Source organism: Leuciscus leuciscus (assembly GCF_965113295.1).
Source record: "Leuciscus leuciscus genome assembly, chromosome: 14".
In the NCBI taxonomy this organism is placed as follows: Eukaryota; Metazoa; Chordata; class Actinopteri; order Cypriniformes; family Leuciscidae; genus Leuciscus; species Leuciscus leuciscus.
The window spans coordinates 7,475,794-7,495,446 of NC_138738.1; the positions used below are offsets into that span (position 1 = coordinate 7,475,794).

The 19,653-nt window shown below is 35.8% G+C and overlaps 1 protein-coding gene and 1 long non-coding RNA gene across 6 annotated transcripts; one reads left to right on the top strand and one right to left on the bottom strand.

The window, feature by feature from the left end:
- The first annotated feature begins 1,127 nt into the window (after nt 1-1,127).
- LOC309513677 (C4b-binding protein alpha chain) lies at nt 1,128-10,343 on the top strand. Of its 5 annotated transcripts, none has more exons than XM_082189636.1 (12): nt 1,128-1,436; nt 2,553-2,735; nt 2,835-2,934; nt 3,015-3,085; nt 3,284-3,463; nt 6,261-6,434; nt 6,793-6,930; nt 7,025-7,129; nt 7,344-7,376; nt 7,957-8,017; nt 9,849-9,919; nt 10,142-10,343. In XM_082189636.1, the coding sequence occupies exons 1-11, from the start codon at nt 1,370-1,372 to the stop codon at nt 9,910-9,912; spliced, it is 1,176 nt and encodes a 391-aa protein (XP_082045762.1). In that variant the 5' UTR covers nt 1,128-1,369; the 3' UTR covers nt 9,913-9,919; nt 10,142-10,343. The 5 variants fall into 5 exon arrangements, with proteins under 5 accessions (XP_082045762.1, XP_082045761.1, XP_082045763.1 ...); XM_082189635.1 differs by having other exon boundaries at nt 1,130-1,436; nt 2,550-2,735; XM_082189637.1 differs by having other exon boundaries at nt 1,130-1,436; nt 2,550-2,735; nt 7,966-8,017.
- A 3,698-nt stretch (nt 10,344-14,041) lies between these two features.
- LOC309513705 lies at nt 14,042-18,295 on the bottom strand. Its single transcript, XR_014211522.1, has 2 exons — nt 15,899-18,295; nt 14,042-15,143 (listed from the first exon to the last, which is right to left on the bottom strand). It is a non-coding gene; the product is annotated as an uncharacterized lncRNA (long non-coding RNA).
- Between the last annotated feature and the right edge of the window lie 1,358 nt (nt 18,296-19,653).

A 19,653-nucleotide genomic window follows, 5' to 3' on the forward strand; every position in this document is an offset into this window, starting at 1 on the left:
TTTTCTGAAGGGTCAGCACTGCAGTGGTTCAAGGTTCCCTGTTTGAGTCATTCAACTTTCATTCAACTTTTTTGTGGTTGAATGCACACAGAAACCATGGTTTTGATATGGAAATACAAACACTGAAGTTAGTCATGTATCCCAAAACATACATCAAAAAAAGTACAAAATAAATCATAATGCTGATGTCAACAATTAAACGTGATAAATAGTTACCATAATGGACAGTATGATAAACATCACAGTAACTAGGCAGTGTCAGACATAATCACATTAAAGTTTGAGGCTGGATGCTCTTGCTGGGGAACACCCTTACACTGACTCAAACATTCCATTTAAATCTGTAGATGGAAATTGGAGACTGCCTTCAAGACCTTACCAGACTGGATTCATTTAATTTTTTTACACTTTTGTTATTCAAATAGGCGTATACATGCATTCAATAGCAACAGCAGTCATTCATTTAGGCTATGTTGTACAATAAACACTCTTAATCATGCACAGCTGTTGGAGATGTTTTTGCCATGTTTTACACCTCAAAGTCATCCACAATGTAAAATGTGCATGTTCAGTGCATGTTTCTCCAGTACGTGGTAGGCTGTACTGTATGCATATTTTCTGTTTGTATGGAATACCAGATACATAGGCCTACCAAAACATTTAAAAGTTTACTTTTTAATGTTCTTTCATAAATATAAAGTTCATACAAACAGCATTTATTTGATATATATATATTTTTGCCACATTATAAATGTCTTTATTGTCAATTTTGATCAATTTAATGCGTCCTTGCTGAATAAAAGTAGGCTATTATTAATTTATTTTTTAAAAATAAATAAAAAATCTTACTGGCCCAAACTTTTGAACAGTTGTGTACATAGAACTACATATAGTTGCCAAATAAACCCAATATATCATACTGTCAAAAATACATACTTGTTTAAAAGTGTATACTGAGCTGCACAGTAAGTGTACTCATGGTGTGTGTGTGTGTGTGTAAGCACGTAAGTATTCATAGCGAGAAACAGCTAATTTACTTATATTCATGATATTTTAATCTCAGGGGAGGAGATTTAGGAGGGGGGACTTAGACGTCATAGAATGGGCGTGTTTCTATGGTTGTCTTCTAATATTTAGTCGTACACGCGAATCCATGAAGCGCCTTTTCCTTTATATGTCAACTTTATATTTGTTTCATTCTCCGGGAAAGTGACCAGTAAACTTATCATGGGGAATATCTTTGTCCGTGTAGTGCTTTCCTGTTGTTTAATCTTTATGCCTTCAGACCGCTAAATTCTCTTTCAGCTGTTGTAGCCTATATTCACGACAAGTGTTAACTGTTTAAAAAGACAAATCTATTTAAGAGACGATGACATGTGTGAAGACTTGGCCGCTGCTTCTGCTGCTGTTCTTCTCACTGTTCTCTGTGGTGAAAGGTAAGATGATTTTCCTCACCGGTGACTTAAATTAGACGTCTAGAGTATTGTTTTTAAACCCGTGTAAGTTTAAACTACATACACTTTTCAATGCATTTAAATAGCCTGAGCAATTTATTAAAGAGATGTTTCTGAGGTAGTTAGACTTGTGTTTCTAAAGTATGTAATTTTTGCGTTTTCAACATTAAGATGTTATGTGGAAAAAAAACATTGTTTGGATTAACCGGCTACTGCAAAACAATGAGATAACCAGGTCATTTGGTTGATCTTTTTGTTTGACTTTGATTTAATTTTAATTTTTTTTGGACAGAATCTCTCAAATTAATAAAGTTGAAAAAAGATAACAGGGTATAAAGCTATATATTTTTTTTGGAACTTTCCTGTAGGTGGAGCCACAGTACATCTGTCAAGTGCATACATTTGACTGCTTTCAGGCTTTGTAATACAATTAAAATACAATTAAAAGGAACATTACTGCCCTAAATTTGGGGTTGGTAAGATTGTTTATGTTTTTGAAAGAAGTCTCTTATACTATAAATACAGTAACATTGTGAAATATTTGGCCTATTGCATTTTAAAATGGCTATTTCTTCCTGAGATAGTAAAGTGGAATTTTCAAGTCAAGTTTATTTGTATAGCGCTTTTCACAATACAGATTGTATCAAAGCAGCTTCACAGTATTAAATTAAAATAATACAACAAAGTTTGTTTCAAGAGGAATTTATTGATTGATAAAATGTAATTAAATATCCCCAAAATATCCCCAGGGATTGTCAGAAAGTTGAATTTTCAGCATCATTACTCCAGTTTTCAGTGTCACATGATCCTTCAGAAATCATTCTATTGTGCTGTTTTAGTGCTCTGAAATACATTTCTTATTATTATCAATGTTCTAAACAATTGTGCTGCCTTATGTTTTGTGTAAACCATGATGTGTTTTTTTTTTCAGGAAGAACAGCATTTATTTGAATTGAACAGAAATAATGTCCTAAATATAATAATGTATTTCTTAAAAAAAATATAAAAAAGTCTTACTGACCCTAAACTTTTGAACGTATGACTAAAATCAAGTATTTTGGTTGATTATCTATCTTGTGTCTGTGGTTTATTTAGCAGATTGTCAGATTCCTGTTTTGAATGGCAAATTTATCTTGTCTGAGGAATCCATAAAGATGAATAATTTCCCAGAGAATTCCGAAGCATTTGTGGAGTGTCCTAAAGGACAGGAGAGAAAGGAAGGTTCAAATTCAATCATCTGCAAGAATGGGAAATGGAGTGCCGTGGAATTAAGCTGTAAAAGTAATTGATTTTTGATTTCTGAATTGGGCCGTTCCCTCTAAACAAAATGGTGTCCAGTAAGGTATATGTTGTAAACTTCTGTGTTTGCACCCATTTCAGAGATAGACTGTGGATTACCTGAAGTTTCACCACATATGAACTACTCCATCCCAAATGGAACATTGTTTGGTGCCTACATTCAACCTAAATGTGAGAGGAGGTAAGAACTGCTGCGGCCCCTGCTGTCCATATTGCACTCAAAATTTAGCAAATGACTTATTTCTTTTGTCTTGAAACCAGATATGACCTGGAAGGATCAAGTCACAGGCAATGTCTTGTATCTGGCTGGAGCGGAAGGTCTGAATGTATATGTGAGTCCTCATCTTTGCATTTATTTTATTATTATTTTTTATTTTAGTTCAGTTAAAATTTATTTTATTATAAGGAACAAATGTTTTTTATAGTTTCAGTTTTAGTAAACTATAATAATCCTTATGCACATTCAATATTAACATCAATGTTGTCTAGAACAGATGTTGTAACAGCCTCTGTCTTCATGTCTTTCATAGTGATAACGTGTGATGAGCCAGCTTCAATTGAGCATGGAAATTTCATCAAGCCCAATAATATTCCAGAGGTTTATGATGTCATTGAATATTCCTGCGATGAGAACTACACCCTCTCTGGAAACAGATCCATTACATGTTGGGAAAATTGGGAATATAATTTACCACCTCCAAAATGCAAAGGTTAGTTTTTGGAATTAAAGTTTTTACTCCAGTATATTCCAAGCATAATATCACACACAATCATCAAATGCTCAACACTCCTGTCATTCCTGTCGCTCAAGCAGTAGAGCATGGCGCTAGCGACGCTAAGGTCATGGCTTCGATTCCTAGGGAATGCATGAGCTGTTTTGAAGGATGCATCGGATGTATCCTTCATGGCCTTTAATCACCCAGAATCCTTTGCACACAGTGCCGTCGCAGGTGGGGTGCGAGGCCCTGTGCGAACTTGAAATGCGAGGCCCTGCTCTTTGATGTGTATGCTCAATTGCGTATGAATTACAGTCACACGGATGTAGCTGTTCTAATTCTTTTGCACGCATAATCTTGCTGCAATACGTTTTTATCAAGTAGAATAATACAGCATAATCATGCACATAGTCTCAGCTATGACTTTTTGCTATTTATTTCAGAGGGGAAAAAAATCAACTGTGCAACCACGAGTGGTTTTACATCAAGTCAGCTCGAGAATTTTCATAGAGAATCCGCCTACTTCACCAACGTGTATCTTAATGGTCCAGTGGTAGAACTTTCGCCAAGCGTGTCAGAGGTCCTGGGTTCGAATCCGTTCTCGTATGGTTTTATTTTTCTCGTATAACGTTAGTTTTTTTTCTTCTCATCAAAACCGATTATGTTAATCAGTGGTTGAATATCAAGCAGGGACACATTTGTGTGCATTTTGTTAGAGTATCCACAACGGATTGAAGTGAAGACAGTGCGGTGTGTGCGCGAGCCACACGAGAAAACACTGTATCCGCGCCACTGATCGCAGCTGCAACGAGCACTTTGATCACTTGATTTAAAAAACACATTTCAGCGCTAGATCTTCTCTCATTTAAAAAAAACGAACGAAATGAATGCTTTGCTGGTTAACTGGTTATGTTTTATTTATTTGTAGAATTGTTACATTCGTGACGCGAGATGTTTTAAAAAGTGGTGAAAAAAAAAACAAAAAAAACAAAAAAACAGGATTGCAAGGCCCCCTATTGGCGCGAGGCCCTGTGCGGTTGCACAGTTCGCACAGTCTATGCGACGGCTCTGTTTGCACACATTTAAATTCATGAAAATAAACGGACGGAAAATAAAAGGAGTCGGTACTGAGTTTATTATGAAATGTAAGACAAAAATAATGAGGACTCTAGCCTGCAAGCCTCAGAAGAACTGGACTAAAAAAGGAGGTAGCTTTGGTAGGATGCAGCCTTCCGTTTGAGAAACTCTCTATGTAACTTTTGGCCCTCTAGCGTTTAAAAAAGGCTTAAGGGATATAACCAGTTTAGATGAAAAGGCCATAAAGCTGACTAGCTGAAGACTTTACTGTAGTTATACGCATTAATAGACATGGAACTTCCAGCACAGCGCTACAACAACCCATAATGAAAAGACCCTTCACAATAGGTAACGCTTTACAATGAACTCTGTTAGAGAGCGACATATGGCAACTTATCTGTTGAGTAATAAAAACGTCACGTATGTACGCAATTTCCCGCGAAAACCATCCCGTCAGGTCTACAATATAAACACTTATAATAGGCTTACCATAGTGCCCCAACCTGAACCTTAAATAGTCTGAGCATGTATTTGGACCCGCTTGCGCTGGTGTTGCAGAAGCATCATGAGCATGAAGCATTAAGAGCATGTTAGAACTGGTGGAACATTTCTAGAAGCCTGCCGAACTCATCTTGCTTTTCTTGCACAACACAGTTTCAATGGCCTTTCTCTTTATTACATTTTATTGTTTGGTTCCCTTACTGACCTGTTTATTTATGTTTGCCTTAGCTTGCATCTCTAGGTAACCTATACCTGAAGGTCATCTTTTTCTTGTTCAGCAGTTCCTTCAGGCCTTTTATGATTTATGGATTTTTATTATTATTATTATTTTTTTAAGTTGTTATGTTAGTTGTATATGTTGATGTGATCTGTAGATGTATCCTTCTAGGGCAGATTGGGGGTATTAGGTGGCTGTGTGTATCAGTGCTATGGAGTATGCAGTAAAAGAAAAAAAGAGTGGGAGTTGTAATAGTGAGAAGAGGAAAATTTTTTTTTTTTTTTTACGAACAATACCAAGCATTTTTGTTTAAGGTTCACTAACCAATATGCAGGATAATTTTTTTATATTAATTTTACTAGATTTATTTTGGCTCATTAAATTAGATTAACAATTGTTTATACATATATTTATTATTATTATTATTGCAGTATGTCAATATATTAATATTAACTAAAACATGAATTATTATTAATTATTAAAATATATATATCTATGAAATATTGTTTTGAAATCTAAATAGCTGAAATTTTGGGTTATATCTACCCATTAAACTTAAAATGCTACTGTTTCTGACCTGAGAATGAATGGTTGTTAAAATTGTAAAAAGTTAAATAAAAAGTAGAAAAGTAAGTAGTGAGCCACATCACCATTTTTATTTATTTTTTGTTCCACCAAACTGAGCCATTTATTGGCACACCTGATATTGAAGAACTGATAAACATTTCAGTAATGTTTAAAACAGAAATCTCTGTAAATGTTTCTTTCCAGAGAAACATTATTTTATAGTCTTGGTTTATAAAACGATTTGGAACCTTGTTTTGACATTTCATTGGGCTCTACTTCACATTACTGAAATTCCATGCATGCTGTGGTGTTCCAGATGTCCATATGTGGTTTCATTACTATATTTTGTGTATTATGTTCTGCCAGTATTTACTGCTTTACAGAAAAACATTTTTATCGACTTAAATCCAGTTTCCTTTCTATTCTCAGAAATTCAATGTCAAGTTCCTGAAATTAGTTTCGGTAACCAGACTGAAGGAAATCCTCCATACTCTTATAAAAGTAAAGCCACGTTTGAATGCTGGCCAGGTTACAGGATGAAAGGTTTTGCTACGTCAGTGTGTGAAGAGAGTGGCTGGTCTGCCCTTCCTGCCTGTGTTGAAGGTAAGCTTAACCTTCTGAATGCAAAAATGGATGGAATTTTTTTTCCCCAAGGTGTGCATTCATGATATGAGTGATAAGTAGACCCGTACAGATCCTGCAGCGTTTCCTGCGCTGATTCCAAGGGAAACTCTTGTTGAGGTGGCTGAAATACATAGATATTAGAACTGTATGCTTACTACATAAAGCATACTTACAAATATACTTGAACTTTACTGAAGTATACTTAATAAAATGAATCAGAAGTATACTTTTTTTTTTGTTGCCATCAACTGAACTGCCGAGATTTGTACAACATGTGGAATGTTGTATTGAAAAAGGTGGCAAAAGTAGATGATGACATGCTAATATTTTCTTTCAGTCATAACACAGACAACAGAAACCACTACCACAAACAAAACCACAACAGCAACAGTCATAGCCACAACAACAGCAACAGTCATAGCCACAACAACAACAACAACAACAACAACAGTCACAGCCACCACCCATTCAAATGGTAAGAAGTCCAGCCCATATAGCATTCTTTATTCTGATTCCTGATTATTTGTTATGGTTATGCTGTAATGGTTATTTTATGTATTTTATTGCAGGAAGAAAGAAAGATCAGCCCAATTCTGATCCACTGAGTGAGTCATCCTTTATACGCAATGATACATCTGCTACTGAATTAAATGTCTTAACTGCATCACCTTCAGGTAAAGAAATGCGGTTACTGAAGTCAGTGCTGTGTTTGACGTGCAACATATGTCACCATATAATCTAACAGTCAATGATGATAATGAGTTATTTTGTCTTGTTCAAGTTTAAAGTAAGAGGGGTGATCACTACTGTGACCGAGGGCCACATATCAATTAACTGTTTATTTCCTTTTGTTCATGTATTTCTAATAACACAACGTTGATCTTTCAGATATTGGTCCTGTGATTGTCGTGTGTATTGTCGGTAAGCATCTGAATGATTTGGATTAAACTATAGACTTTTATATAAAATTATGTTTAGTGTTATATACTGTTCAAAAGTTTGGGGTCATTGCATTTTATTTTTTTGTTGACAGAAATGAATGCTTTTATTCAACAAGGACACATTCAATTGATCAAAAGTGTAAAGACATTTTTGATGTTACAAAAGTTTTCTGTTTCAAAATACTGTAATTCTGAACATTCTATTTATAACCCTGAAAAAATATATCATGGTTTCTAGAAAAATATGAAGCAGCACAATCATGTGAGACTTAAGACTGGAGAAATGGTGCTGAAAATTTAGCTTTACCATCACAAGAATAAATGATATTTGAAAATATTGAAAACAGTTATTTTTAAATTGTAATATTATTTCACAATATTAAAGTTTTTAACTGCATTTTTTATCAAATAAATGCAGCCTTTGTGTGCATAAAAGACTTCTTTCAACAACATTAAAAAATATTACTGACCCCATACTTTTGAGCGAAAGTGTGTACACCTTTTACTGTTTACTACACTGTTTAATATTTTTTAATATAATATTTTTTATTTTTTATTAGTGTTCACAGGCTGTTTCATAGTCATCATTTTAGTTATATATTGTAACTTAAAACAGAGAGGGTGAGTATATCTTTTAATCTGTCGAATGCTTTAGTCATTCTAGCTCAGCTGACGTAAGCATGGCAGACTGTCTCTTGCTTCAACTGCATGCTGCTTTAGACATGCATTGACTTGATGCTTTCTTTTGCTTTCTCTTGCATGAATCCCATCTTTTCATATGCTCTCCATTTATGATAAGGGGGGGGACAAAAAATGCTTAACTTAATGCATGTTTTCACTATTAATCCAGAAGCTAGCTGTCTTGAATTGTAGTTGATTTGCAGCTTACTTTTAAATTGCCCCTTTTATGTTTTTTTTTGGTTTTGGATATTACCTTTCATGTAGTGTGTGATATAGCTGCTTGTGAATGTAAAAGGGCTGCAATGTTTCAAAGATCAAAGTGCAGGATAAATGGAGTTATTGTCTCCCACGGGGGGAGGGGGGTTGTGGGTGGTTGTTTGATGGTGGGGGAGAGTCGGACAATTCTAATAGCCTTGGTCAGAGAGGGCTACTATTGAGGGATTTGCAATAAATTGGCATTCTGCCAGCCATGGTCTTCATTGGCTGCTCATGAACAACGTCTACTTTGACCCGCCCTCAAATACTGTAAGCTGAGGCCTGGAAGAGTTTGGTATGTTCCGTTGACATGTTGATGAAAATCCACTTTGCACGCACTTTCAGAAGATGAGGACTCAGGCTCGAATTGATATTTGATCGACAGCAATGCAGTTAATACGCTCTATGCACTAACGCTGCTGACATATTTCCGGTAGAATCTCAGCCAGCGTCTTTACTTCCGCATAGCGCGTTCTATAGCGAAGTTTACTAGCGTCAAAACTTTCTTAAAATTAATTTTCTCAGAAACAGAGACAACGATTTTAGAAACCGATTCGCTAGTCGGATTTCGCATGATATGAGAGAATTCTCGCCCTCAAAGTTGTCGATGTAGCTCGAAATATATAATTTAAAGCCCTTCTCTTTCTTACTCTTGGGAAAGAGTATATTGTTAACATCATTCACGTTAACCGCTGGAAGTTCTTGTAAACAGCGAGTGTAATTTACCATTATCTCCACCGAATGCAAAAACGGCTTCCGACGCAGCACCGGATGTAACTGGGCGGGCTGAGACAAAACGCGGAAGCGATCGTGCATAGAGCCTATTTCACTGTGCGGAAATTCACATATGGTAATTGGGCGTTTGTTTCTGACGAGCTGTAAGCAGTTGACCAATCACAACAGACTTGGGCCATCTGACCAATCAGAGAATTGTAGGTTCTCTGCAAAAAAAGTTTTTAGAGAGACTGAATCCTTTATCATACAATTTCAGAGACTGAGAGAAAAGTTCCTTTAAAAAATTAGAGCATAATAGGGGCACTTTAAATTCTCAATTATTAATTAGTGTCTGAATTAGTGTATTAATTAGTGACATTGACAGAAGTTCAAGGTTTCAAGGAAGTCTATTAAACTGTCCACCCTTAAATGTTTTGGAATTTACCTGCATGCTCACCAGGGTTGTTAACTATTGGCAAGTAACATCAATCTCAAGAATAAATGATTGCTAATGTACCATGTGAAAAAACATTACAGTATGTCTGGGCACATAATGATCTGCAGAATGTTTAAAAAAAAACACATTTTAATTAAAAGGTCTGCTGTCACAAAGGAAAGATTGGCCTGGTGCTGCTAACAAAATGACAAAAATAACTATGCAGAGCTAATGTCTGACCAGATACTAATTACATCCAAACAGCACGCAGAACGGATGGCTAATTGAATATTAACAAAAAATGAATGTGTCCAATAAATAATGTATTATAATGACTCTATCTCCTCATTTGATAATGGTGCATAGTTCATACAATACTGGAGAAGACAAGAGGACAAAAGAAGAGTTAATGCTATATCAAAGTCTGTAAACCCAAGGTATTTACCCGTCAAAATCTTCATAAGCTTAATATGAGGTTTCTTTTGTTGTACAGTCACAATCAAATGCCTTCATCTCATACTAATACACTCATAGTTAGAGAGTTTTTTCTGGCATTAGTTGCAAAATAGTCTCCATGAATATTGTTAATGTGTTCTTGTGTTGAATAACAGCAATGTTTCATTTTCCTCAATGTGTTTTCTCTGGACTCTCCACTACAGGGCAAACAATCGGACGGCTCCTTTGTTCTAGTGCTGTTCCTGCAAGTGGACTGCTTGAAGTTCAAGTTTTAAACTTCAGTGTTGTATTTTATAACTAGATATTTTATTTATTTATAATTGCTATGTAATATTTTGCTTCCAGTGTTGATGAAAACACAAGATGGTATTTTTGTATATTTTAATAAAGATGTTAGAAATACTCGATTGTGTTCTCCCCCTTTCAGTATGACTAAATCCTGACCTCAGAATTTCCCCATCTCGTAATCAAGAATACACCCAAAAGGATCTCCCAAAAGGCACATGTTTCCACTCATGTCTTTTCACTTTTTAAAAGAGCAGTTTTAGTCAGACATTGTAAAGTGAGATATTGATAGTGCACCACAGCCTGGATCAGGTTTTCTGTGACCATATGGTGAGGAAACCTGATCCCGAATGAGCAGACGTTCTTGATGTGAGTTGTAATAATAGTTGTTTCACTCGCCTTTCAAAAGTATTCCTTTTATGTCAGTAGTAGACCAAACAACAATGTGGTTACCAGGACAATGGCAGAGATAGTTGCTGCTATTCAAGTCAAATACTTCATCAACTGTAGAGTCATTTAGACAATGTGCTATACAGAGACCTTGGCCAATCCCATGAAAGCAAAGAGAAACTCTCAATGTTGTTCTCAAAAAGCTGTAAGAAGATTTCTGACAGCTTTTTTATTTTCTCAAAAATGTAAAAAATGTTATTTCTTCATTTATGTTTTAATTGTTGAAGAGCGAAACTTGCTGCTTGGCAAGTGTGGAAAACTGGGTGGACAAGATGTTGTTATGTGGTTGCTAATTGTTTCCACCCATTTGATTGTTTCCTGGTTTTAAATGGTAAGTCAGATCGCTTAGAAAAGCTTCAAGCTGTGCTTAGCACGAACATTGGGTCCAAGTACACGCTAAAGTGTAAAACTATAGGCTTAGTCATTTTTTTTTAAATCCCTAACCTTAGTTTGTTCAATAATAATAGTGATGGTAACTCTTAAAAAAAGGTTACATATAGAAGCTTAAAGGGGACATTCACCCAAAAATGAAAATTCAACCAAAAATGAAAATCCTGTCATCATTTACTCACCCTCAAGTTGTTCCAAACCTGTATGAACAACAACAAAAATATATTTTGAAGAATATTGGTAACCAAACAGTTGATGGGCCCCATTGACTTCCATAGTACATGTAAAAATATATATATACTATGGAAGTCAAGTGGGACCATCAACTGTTTGGTTACAACATGCTTCAAAATATCTTCTTTTGTGTTCAGCAGAAGAAAGAAACTCATACAGGTTTGGAACAACTTGAGGGTGAGTAAATGATGACAGAATTTTTAGTTTTTGGGTGAACTATCCCTTTAAAGAGTTCTGTAACTCTAATCTAAATCTAATAAAACACACAAATTTCGAACACGCTAACTGCATTAAGAACAGTTAGCAGGACAACGTGCCTTCACAAACTGCAAAGAATGGTTTCTTGAGCTCTTGTGTCACTGAAAGAAATGGGGCAAATTGAATTTGTAAAATGTATTGCTGATCACATAGTAGGTTTATTCTCAGTCTTACTTGGAAGAATGAACCCATTATCAGTGTTAAAACTTCTCAGTGGGGGTTTTCTATCTCATAGTAACCCAGGTCTTTCGTTATATGTTTGAGTAAGCCTCCTCATTTACACTGGATCATTTCACACTGCAGTCGAGGGTCCACAACTTCCAATTACAGTTGGTCATCTGTAAGGAGACTGCAAAGTGAAGAATTACAGAGAAACCTATAACCATTAAATCAATGTAGGATATAATGTATGTCATCTTCCTGAAAGGCCACATGAAGCAGTACTGCAGATTATTCATTGTTTAGGGTGTAGGCTAGCTGTAGATTAATGAAGGGATATTGAATGGAGTTGTTACTCATGCTGTGGTAAACAAAACCACAAGGATACGTCAGCTCTTACCAGACCACTCAAACCAGTAGGCTGTTTTATTTATAGGGTCATCTAAAAACAAGACATTTAATAAGCTTGCCGTTGATTCATGCATGGTCTACATTTTGTTCACAAGCCACAGGTTTTATGGGATTCAGAAGTTAGGCTATTTGTTGTTGATTGTACTTTTTTATAGTGTTGCTCTTAAAATTGTATGGCAATGAAAAAGATCTCTTCCTGGCAGAAAGGAAATGCTCATCCTTTTTAAAGTATCTTGTTGAAGAAGGAAAGAGCTTCTAGCATTTGACATTGATGGATGCACCACATTTCCTGGGCCTCAAACATACAACAAGAACACATTTAGCACAATGTCCCTCATATTGTGGACAGCAATTTTAACACCATACTTATAAAAGAAATAAAATACTGTCTGTTTAAAGTGAAATTTGGTATTGGTGCTCACTTAACAGCAGCTTAAAATAGCACGCTAGGGTTCTCACAGTTGCTGGGATCTCAGTTCAATCAGCCGTGTCATGCTCTCTCAAGACAGCAGAATACATCCGGTTTTAACATAACCATGCGTTAGACCATTAAATGCAATCAACTGGCATCAGTTACAGATCTGGGAAAGTGATCCCAAGTTCAAAAGTTAAATGTGTGTCGGTCTTGAAAGCCAGTTGTTGAGCGTTCTCTCATTTTACATACAAAATTATTAGATCTGAGGAATCGGGAGTAGGCCTGGTGAAAAAAAAAAGGGTATTGCTAGATCAGAGTGGAGTAACTCGTTTGAAGATAAGCTCTTGTGTTCGTCTGACTCTGGAGAAATTGAGAAGACGCATGTTTTGGATCGGTCTGTCTGTAGATAGGCTATAATAATACACTTTTGAGGTCACACAGTGCCATCCAGTGGTGAAGAATTGAAACGGTGAATGAGTTACGTAGAGAGTGAGCGTCCGGCGCTTGTTGATGACGTCACCAGTTCCACAAACAGATTTATCTCCCTATGATTATCTCTCAGATTTATCATATTTTGAATCGATATATGGCAAATTTCGCCACCTGTAGTAATGTCATTTAAGATACACACATGTGCCACGGTGGAAAAAAAAACATTCAGTTGTCATTTTTGCACTTACGTGTTGTTGACCTTTTTATTTTATTAAACGGAGATGCGTAAGTTATAGTATATTCTTATTTGCGAGGTTCTGAGACGGTTCTGGTGCTGCAGTGGAGGTCCAGGGTGAACAAGATGGATGTATCAGGTAATAATGTAAAGATATTTAACAAGTTACAGATGCTGTAATACCTTTTTGGCAAGAATAAAAAATAAAAAAAGATTCCAAACAGGCGTTCTAAATAGCGATTTCCGTCGTTCTTTAGAATCAGATCTTTTTGAACTGTTCGTAAACCTGTATGATAAGAACTCCCTCCCCCTCCCCTTCCCCTCCCCCTCCCCTCCCCTTTCCCCTCCCCTTCCCTTCCCTCCCCTTTCCACCAGTCCCTTCCATAATCTCTCCCCACCCCCCCCTCTCTTTCCATACCCCCCCTTCCCCCCCTCCATCACTTTACAAACTTTTCCATTTTCAAACAAGTACTTCCCAAGCTCACATCATTGATTTATGCTGCCTATCAGAAATGTCCTACTTCCCACTTCTGAAGTCGTGATTACGAGCTCATCGCATTCAAATTTTGACTCAAGAAGGAGTTCATGTCCAAAAATGTTAACTAGGAAACTATTATTTAACATGGATATCATCATATTTCCGTGATATTTATTACAAATAGTTGATATTTTATACATGGTATTTTAAAAACTATAGTGCAAACTGCAAATATCTGACCCACTGCAGGTGCTTAGTTAGAACACAATGACAAACTATTTAATACCGGGTATGTTATTATAACAGAGATCCTATGATATATTGAGACTGCAGTATTGTAGAGGAATTACACAAACTTGTAGCACTTAAGAATCATTCTTTTTATTCAATTTCTAAAGCTTGTGCAAATCAGACATGCAAAGACATGGATCACAAATGTTGCAGTAGAATTTCCGTTGTCCACAGCATTTAGGCCTCCCGTCCCATGTGATGTCAGGACCGACCCAAGAACACTGATTTCAAATGGTGCTAGATGCCATAAAGTACTCTATTGCACCATTTGAATCCAGCTTCCAGGGGCAGCATATAGAGGATATGGCACTGCAAAACAAAATACAGAATAGCCAAATGCGAAAGATGCTATACTACACATACTGGAGCTTTTAGACCTCATTCTGTAAATATAGTTTTGAAGAGAATAGTTTGTTCTGAACCATACATGCTTTTAATATTTATTGCTGTGCAACTATGGTAAACCTTTTCCCTATACTTTACCTTGATTTTGAGTCAATAGAGTAAGTACAATAGAAAAGTATAGGGAGTGACCTAAAGGGAGGGAGAGCATTTGTTTACAAGTTTCATTTTCACTCATGTCCATCAGTTTATTCTTGGTTTGCTGCAACTGCGCACCTGACCGCTTGTGTAATGCTGATCCAGCTCTTAAAGGGAAAGGCGTCTTTATTGAAGCTTAGAATCTGAAAATACAGTTTAACCTCGGCATTGAACAGGCATTATTCCCAATATCATTTCATATTTCTTGAGGCGACTGTAAAGATGTCTTCAGGGACTTGTTGACTATATGGTGTATCACTAATTGTATTGTTGGGTCTAGAATTATTTTTTTTATAGCAAAGGATATGAAAGAGGCCAATATATTTTTCTTGGACAACAATCAGGCCAGACAGAATACTAAATACAACACTTTGCTTTGAAGTGATCTCTGAATTACTAATTACATTATCTCTCCCTCTCTTTATCTCTGTTCTCTTAACTCTTATATAACATAATGATAAGCTAGGGGGATTTAAAAAACACAAATATAACGTCTAATCGTCTTTTTTATTAGTAAAATTGCATTTCTGTAAATAAATAAAATATGGGCAAAAGATTATTAGTATGATGACATGCCTACCTGTTTCGGTACATTCAACAACTGTATCTGCGGTCTGACTGCGCCACCTAGAGGGAAAAGTGAGCACTGCGCTAATGATTTGTTTACCTCGTCAAGTGCGCACTAACAAATAACTACTGCAAGTTTATTGTTAAACTCGCTGAATAAGACCGACGATGTCGCAGTTTGACGTCATAAGCATTAACTTATTGAAATTAAGTGTCTATCCTTTAAAAGTTTTGGTGTTAAAACAGGCAACCAAAGGTAGGCTATGTTAAGCCCCTTTTAATGTGTGATCCACTACTATTTCTTGACAATAACACTTTACGGTCCCTCTTTAAAACGGATTAATCTGAATCGATAAAAAGTGCGCACTTCTATACTATTGACGTAGCCTACGCAACGCATCTCTTGCTTTCGCAGCATCCCAGTCCAGCCGTTGTCTTGAATGCGACGCATCCAGTTGGATGAGACTGTGGAACACCCACTTATGATTATGTCATGATCAGTTAATATAAATAAGGAGCGCTCCACGAAATCTATACGCAGACGAAATTCCAAAACGAATCTCCATATTGTCGCAATAGCTATGACGCAGTAATATATCTTAACTAATGCCTTTTGGAATAATGATCAGTAACGTTACACTTTGCTCTCAGATTTCAAGTGATGACATGAATTCTTCAAACATTATTTGTCAGATAATATTTATTATCTGTGTTTAACTAAAATATTAAGGTTTTTAAAAGGAAATAACTATTATTATCCTGGTTTACAAACAAATAAATGAATCATACATATCAAAAAGAATTCTTCTACTTACATGGATACCCTACATTCAAACGATTGACTTCCAATGAAATCTTTTTCTTAGTTGTCTGCATGGATGCCTGCACTCTCCACTTGTTTCAGTCCGACCCAACTCCTCAGTTTCCCAACTCCTCAGTTTGAGACATAGTCTCCTCGCATCATTACAAGATCCCTCGATTTTTCCAGTGCGAAATTCTCAAGCCCCGCCCCCTGCCCAACACTCCCCCGGCGTCTGATTGGCTGCAGCGCGTTACACGTTCCAAAACACTTCTGGATCACATGTGCTTGACGCATGTTTACAAACATTGTACAGGTCACATGGTACAGGCCACCATTTAATGCGCATCGCTGGACACTGTCGCAACGTCTCATAGAAGAGAACAAAAGGTCCGGAGCCCATGTTTACATGAAACCATCTGTTGTAGCATTCCATCGTGTTTAAAAAGATCTGAAGCAATATTTATCTCGTTTATGTGATCTAGTAAGGAAAATTGGCAATAACATTTTCTGTAATAACTCACAAATCTTTCCTCGATGTTTTAGCATAGAAAACATTTATAAATGTTTAGATTAATTACATCATATTATCAAATTTAGTAATCACATTAACTAACTATATATAAAGAGCACATGCATATGACAAATTATTTGATCACTTTCTGCTTGTCAAACGTTAGTGGAAGATGTTTAATGAGATGAACTACGTTACTCCATAGTAATATTATTGCATAATTTTTTTGTCATTTTATAGAAGTTTTTGCATTACTAATTATTTTAGCTGTTCAAATAATATGTTTAAAAGTCTAAATGAAATCCACATTAGATTATTGTTTATATATTGTCAATATCATTATAAAATATTTTGACCAACCAATAAGGAAATAACAGTTTTCAGTTCAATAATTTCATGTTCATTATACCTACCACAATACAACAACAACAACAACAACAATAATAATAATAGTAATGTTTTAATATACTTTTTGCATCAGAATTTTAGACAACAATAGGAAAATAGCTAATGGTAAAAAAAAAAAAGAAGTCACTTTTATACCCCTTTTTTTTTCTTCCTCACATCACTTGTTCTTGATAGAGAGAAAACTTTATTAAGCTCATGCTGAGAAAGTGTTTGTGACAATATTTTTTTATTTATTGTTTTACCTCTTCCTTTTGTCATTGTTTTAAAGCAGATTATTATTGTCCAGTAACATCCTTGCCATGCAAGAGCTCTTTATACACACTAGGGGGCAATATTTACTTAAAATACTGTTCACTAAAGCCAAAGCTGAAGTTGTTGTCACTCTAACAAAGTGAACTATTTCCTAGGTTGCCCACTAATCTCATATGTAATGTTATATTTAATAATAATAAAAAAAAATAGGTCAGCATGGTCGTTTTATTCAAAAAGCCATATTTAAACAAAGACATAATCAACATCTTATACCGATTCATTGTCATTCTCAATGCAGTCTAATAAAGACCCCAGCAGAGACAGGCATAGTGATTTATAGTATACAGTAGTGCACATATGTGAAAAAGAGGTGGAGGGAAGTGTCTGTTGAATAGAGCATGAAGTGTACATGTGTTGGTCGTAAAACTGAGCATTAGGGGAGGGCATGACATCTGGGTGAAACCACCCCTCATGTTCATTCTCATAGGGATTACATAGCTGACAGGTTTATCTGTGTGTGTGCGTGTGAATCAGTGTATCCTTATGCCTGGTTAGGGAGGTTGATGCATTCTTCTGCAGAACAAAGATAGCTGTCTTGGTAATTAAATATTACTCTATACAAGTTTTTCTCAAACTTTTTCAGGTGGCGGACCATCTATACCCAAGTCAGTGTTGCTGTGTTGAGTTCATATTAGAGTAATGTTTTGATAGCACCAGTGTTTACATTCATAGAAATCAGCCTATGAGTGGCATACTTGAAGTTGTCTCTGATTATTTAGTTTATTCATTAAGCCCTTTGTTTGTTGCAGAACTAGATCTGGTGTGTCAGTGAGCGTGCCATTGCTATCCAAACTCTTACGCCGTACATCTGAGGCTTGCAGCTGGCTCTTACTAAAGGTCTATATTTAGCTCTGTGGTATTACGACTATTTGCTGGAGTGTCTGTAAAGGATCTATAAATAAACAAATGTGCATCTAAATTATTACATTCATCTGTACAGTAATTTGAAATATTATGAATTTAATGGATGGAAAACTCATATGCAAATTTTAGCATAACAGTACACCATCCTCCATATGAAGGTAAAATGGGGGAAGTAGTATGCTGTTTATTGAAACCAGCGTTGGAGAAAGTTACTTTTAAAAGTAATGCATTACAATATTGTAATGCTTTTTTACTCTCTAAAAAAGTAACTAATTGCATTACTTGGTTACTTTTTATGGAAAGTAATGCATTACATTACATTAATTTTACGTTACCTTTTTCTCACCCGGGCTGGGATTTAATAACAAATATATATATATATATATATATATATATATATATATATATATATATATATATATATATATTCAGCAAATATAAAGGCCCTTTCACACCAAATGTGAAATGAATAATCCTCAGGCTGAAGGAAATGCAGATTTCAAAGACATTGCTTAATAAAATGAGATTAAATACATAAAGTATATTTGCGTAATTTAATTATTACACGTTTGCGTAATATTCAGAGTTTGCGTTTCACTGTTTATTGTAACACTGTAACACTGAATGCAAGTGAGAGGAGTAAATGCATGTTCACATTTAGTCTAGAACTACAATAACCATCATGTTCACACACTACGCCTCTGCTTTCTCTCATCATGAGGACAGGAGAGCTGGCAGTCAATACATGGGAAAACAAAGTAACTTGCGTTACTTGTTTGAAAAAGTAACTCAGATATTTTGTTGTAGATTTAAAAGTAATGCATTACTTTACTCATTACTTGAAAAAAGTAATCTGATTACATAACTCGCATTACTTGTAATGCATTACCCCTAACACTGTTTCGAAACAATTACTGTTTATTTAGTTGCTAATAGTGTTACATTTCTACAACTTTAGTCTAAGAGCAACTGGGAATAAATTTCACTTTTTATGCTTGGTTTTTGCTTAATGCCCACAGTAAAATTGGTATTATTTTCTAGCTGTTGTTAAATTGGCTATTTTCATTGGGTAAATTGATCTGGAATGTTAATGATTTCTGTATTCCCCCTTCTTGACACCCATTAACTGGTATATAGTTGGAGGGAAATATCCGCTCAGCCTTCAGTTTGCCATGGCAATGTAGATCTTTTTTCCTGCTGTTGCTGAGTTCATAACACACACACACACACACACACACACACACACACACACACACACACACACACACTACACACACACACACACACACACACACACACACACACACACACACACACACACACACACACACACACACACACACACACACACACACACACACACACACACACACACACACACACACACACACACACACACACACACACACACACACACACACAGAGAGAGAGAGAGAGAGATACAATACCATAAAAATGTTCCACTGTGGGACTCCACAGAGAGTTTAACACACTTCACTTGATCCCATGACCGTGTGAATCCACTGAAATTTTAATGCATATAGCAAGTTTGATGTGGCCCTGGGGACATTATTATTGCCATGCTAGTGTTTTCCTTGTTCTAGCCTCACTATGCTTACTCGTTTACTTAAACAACCATTCAAAGCCAAAGATTTATATTATTTATGTGCTGA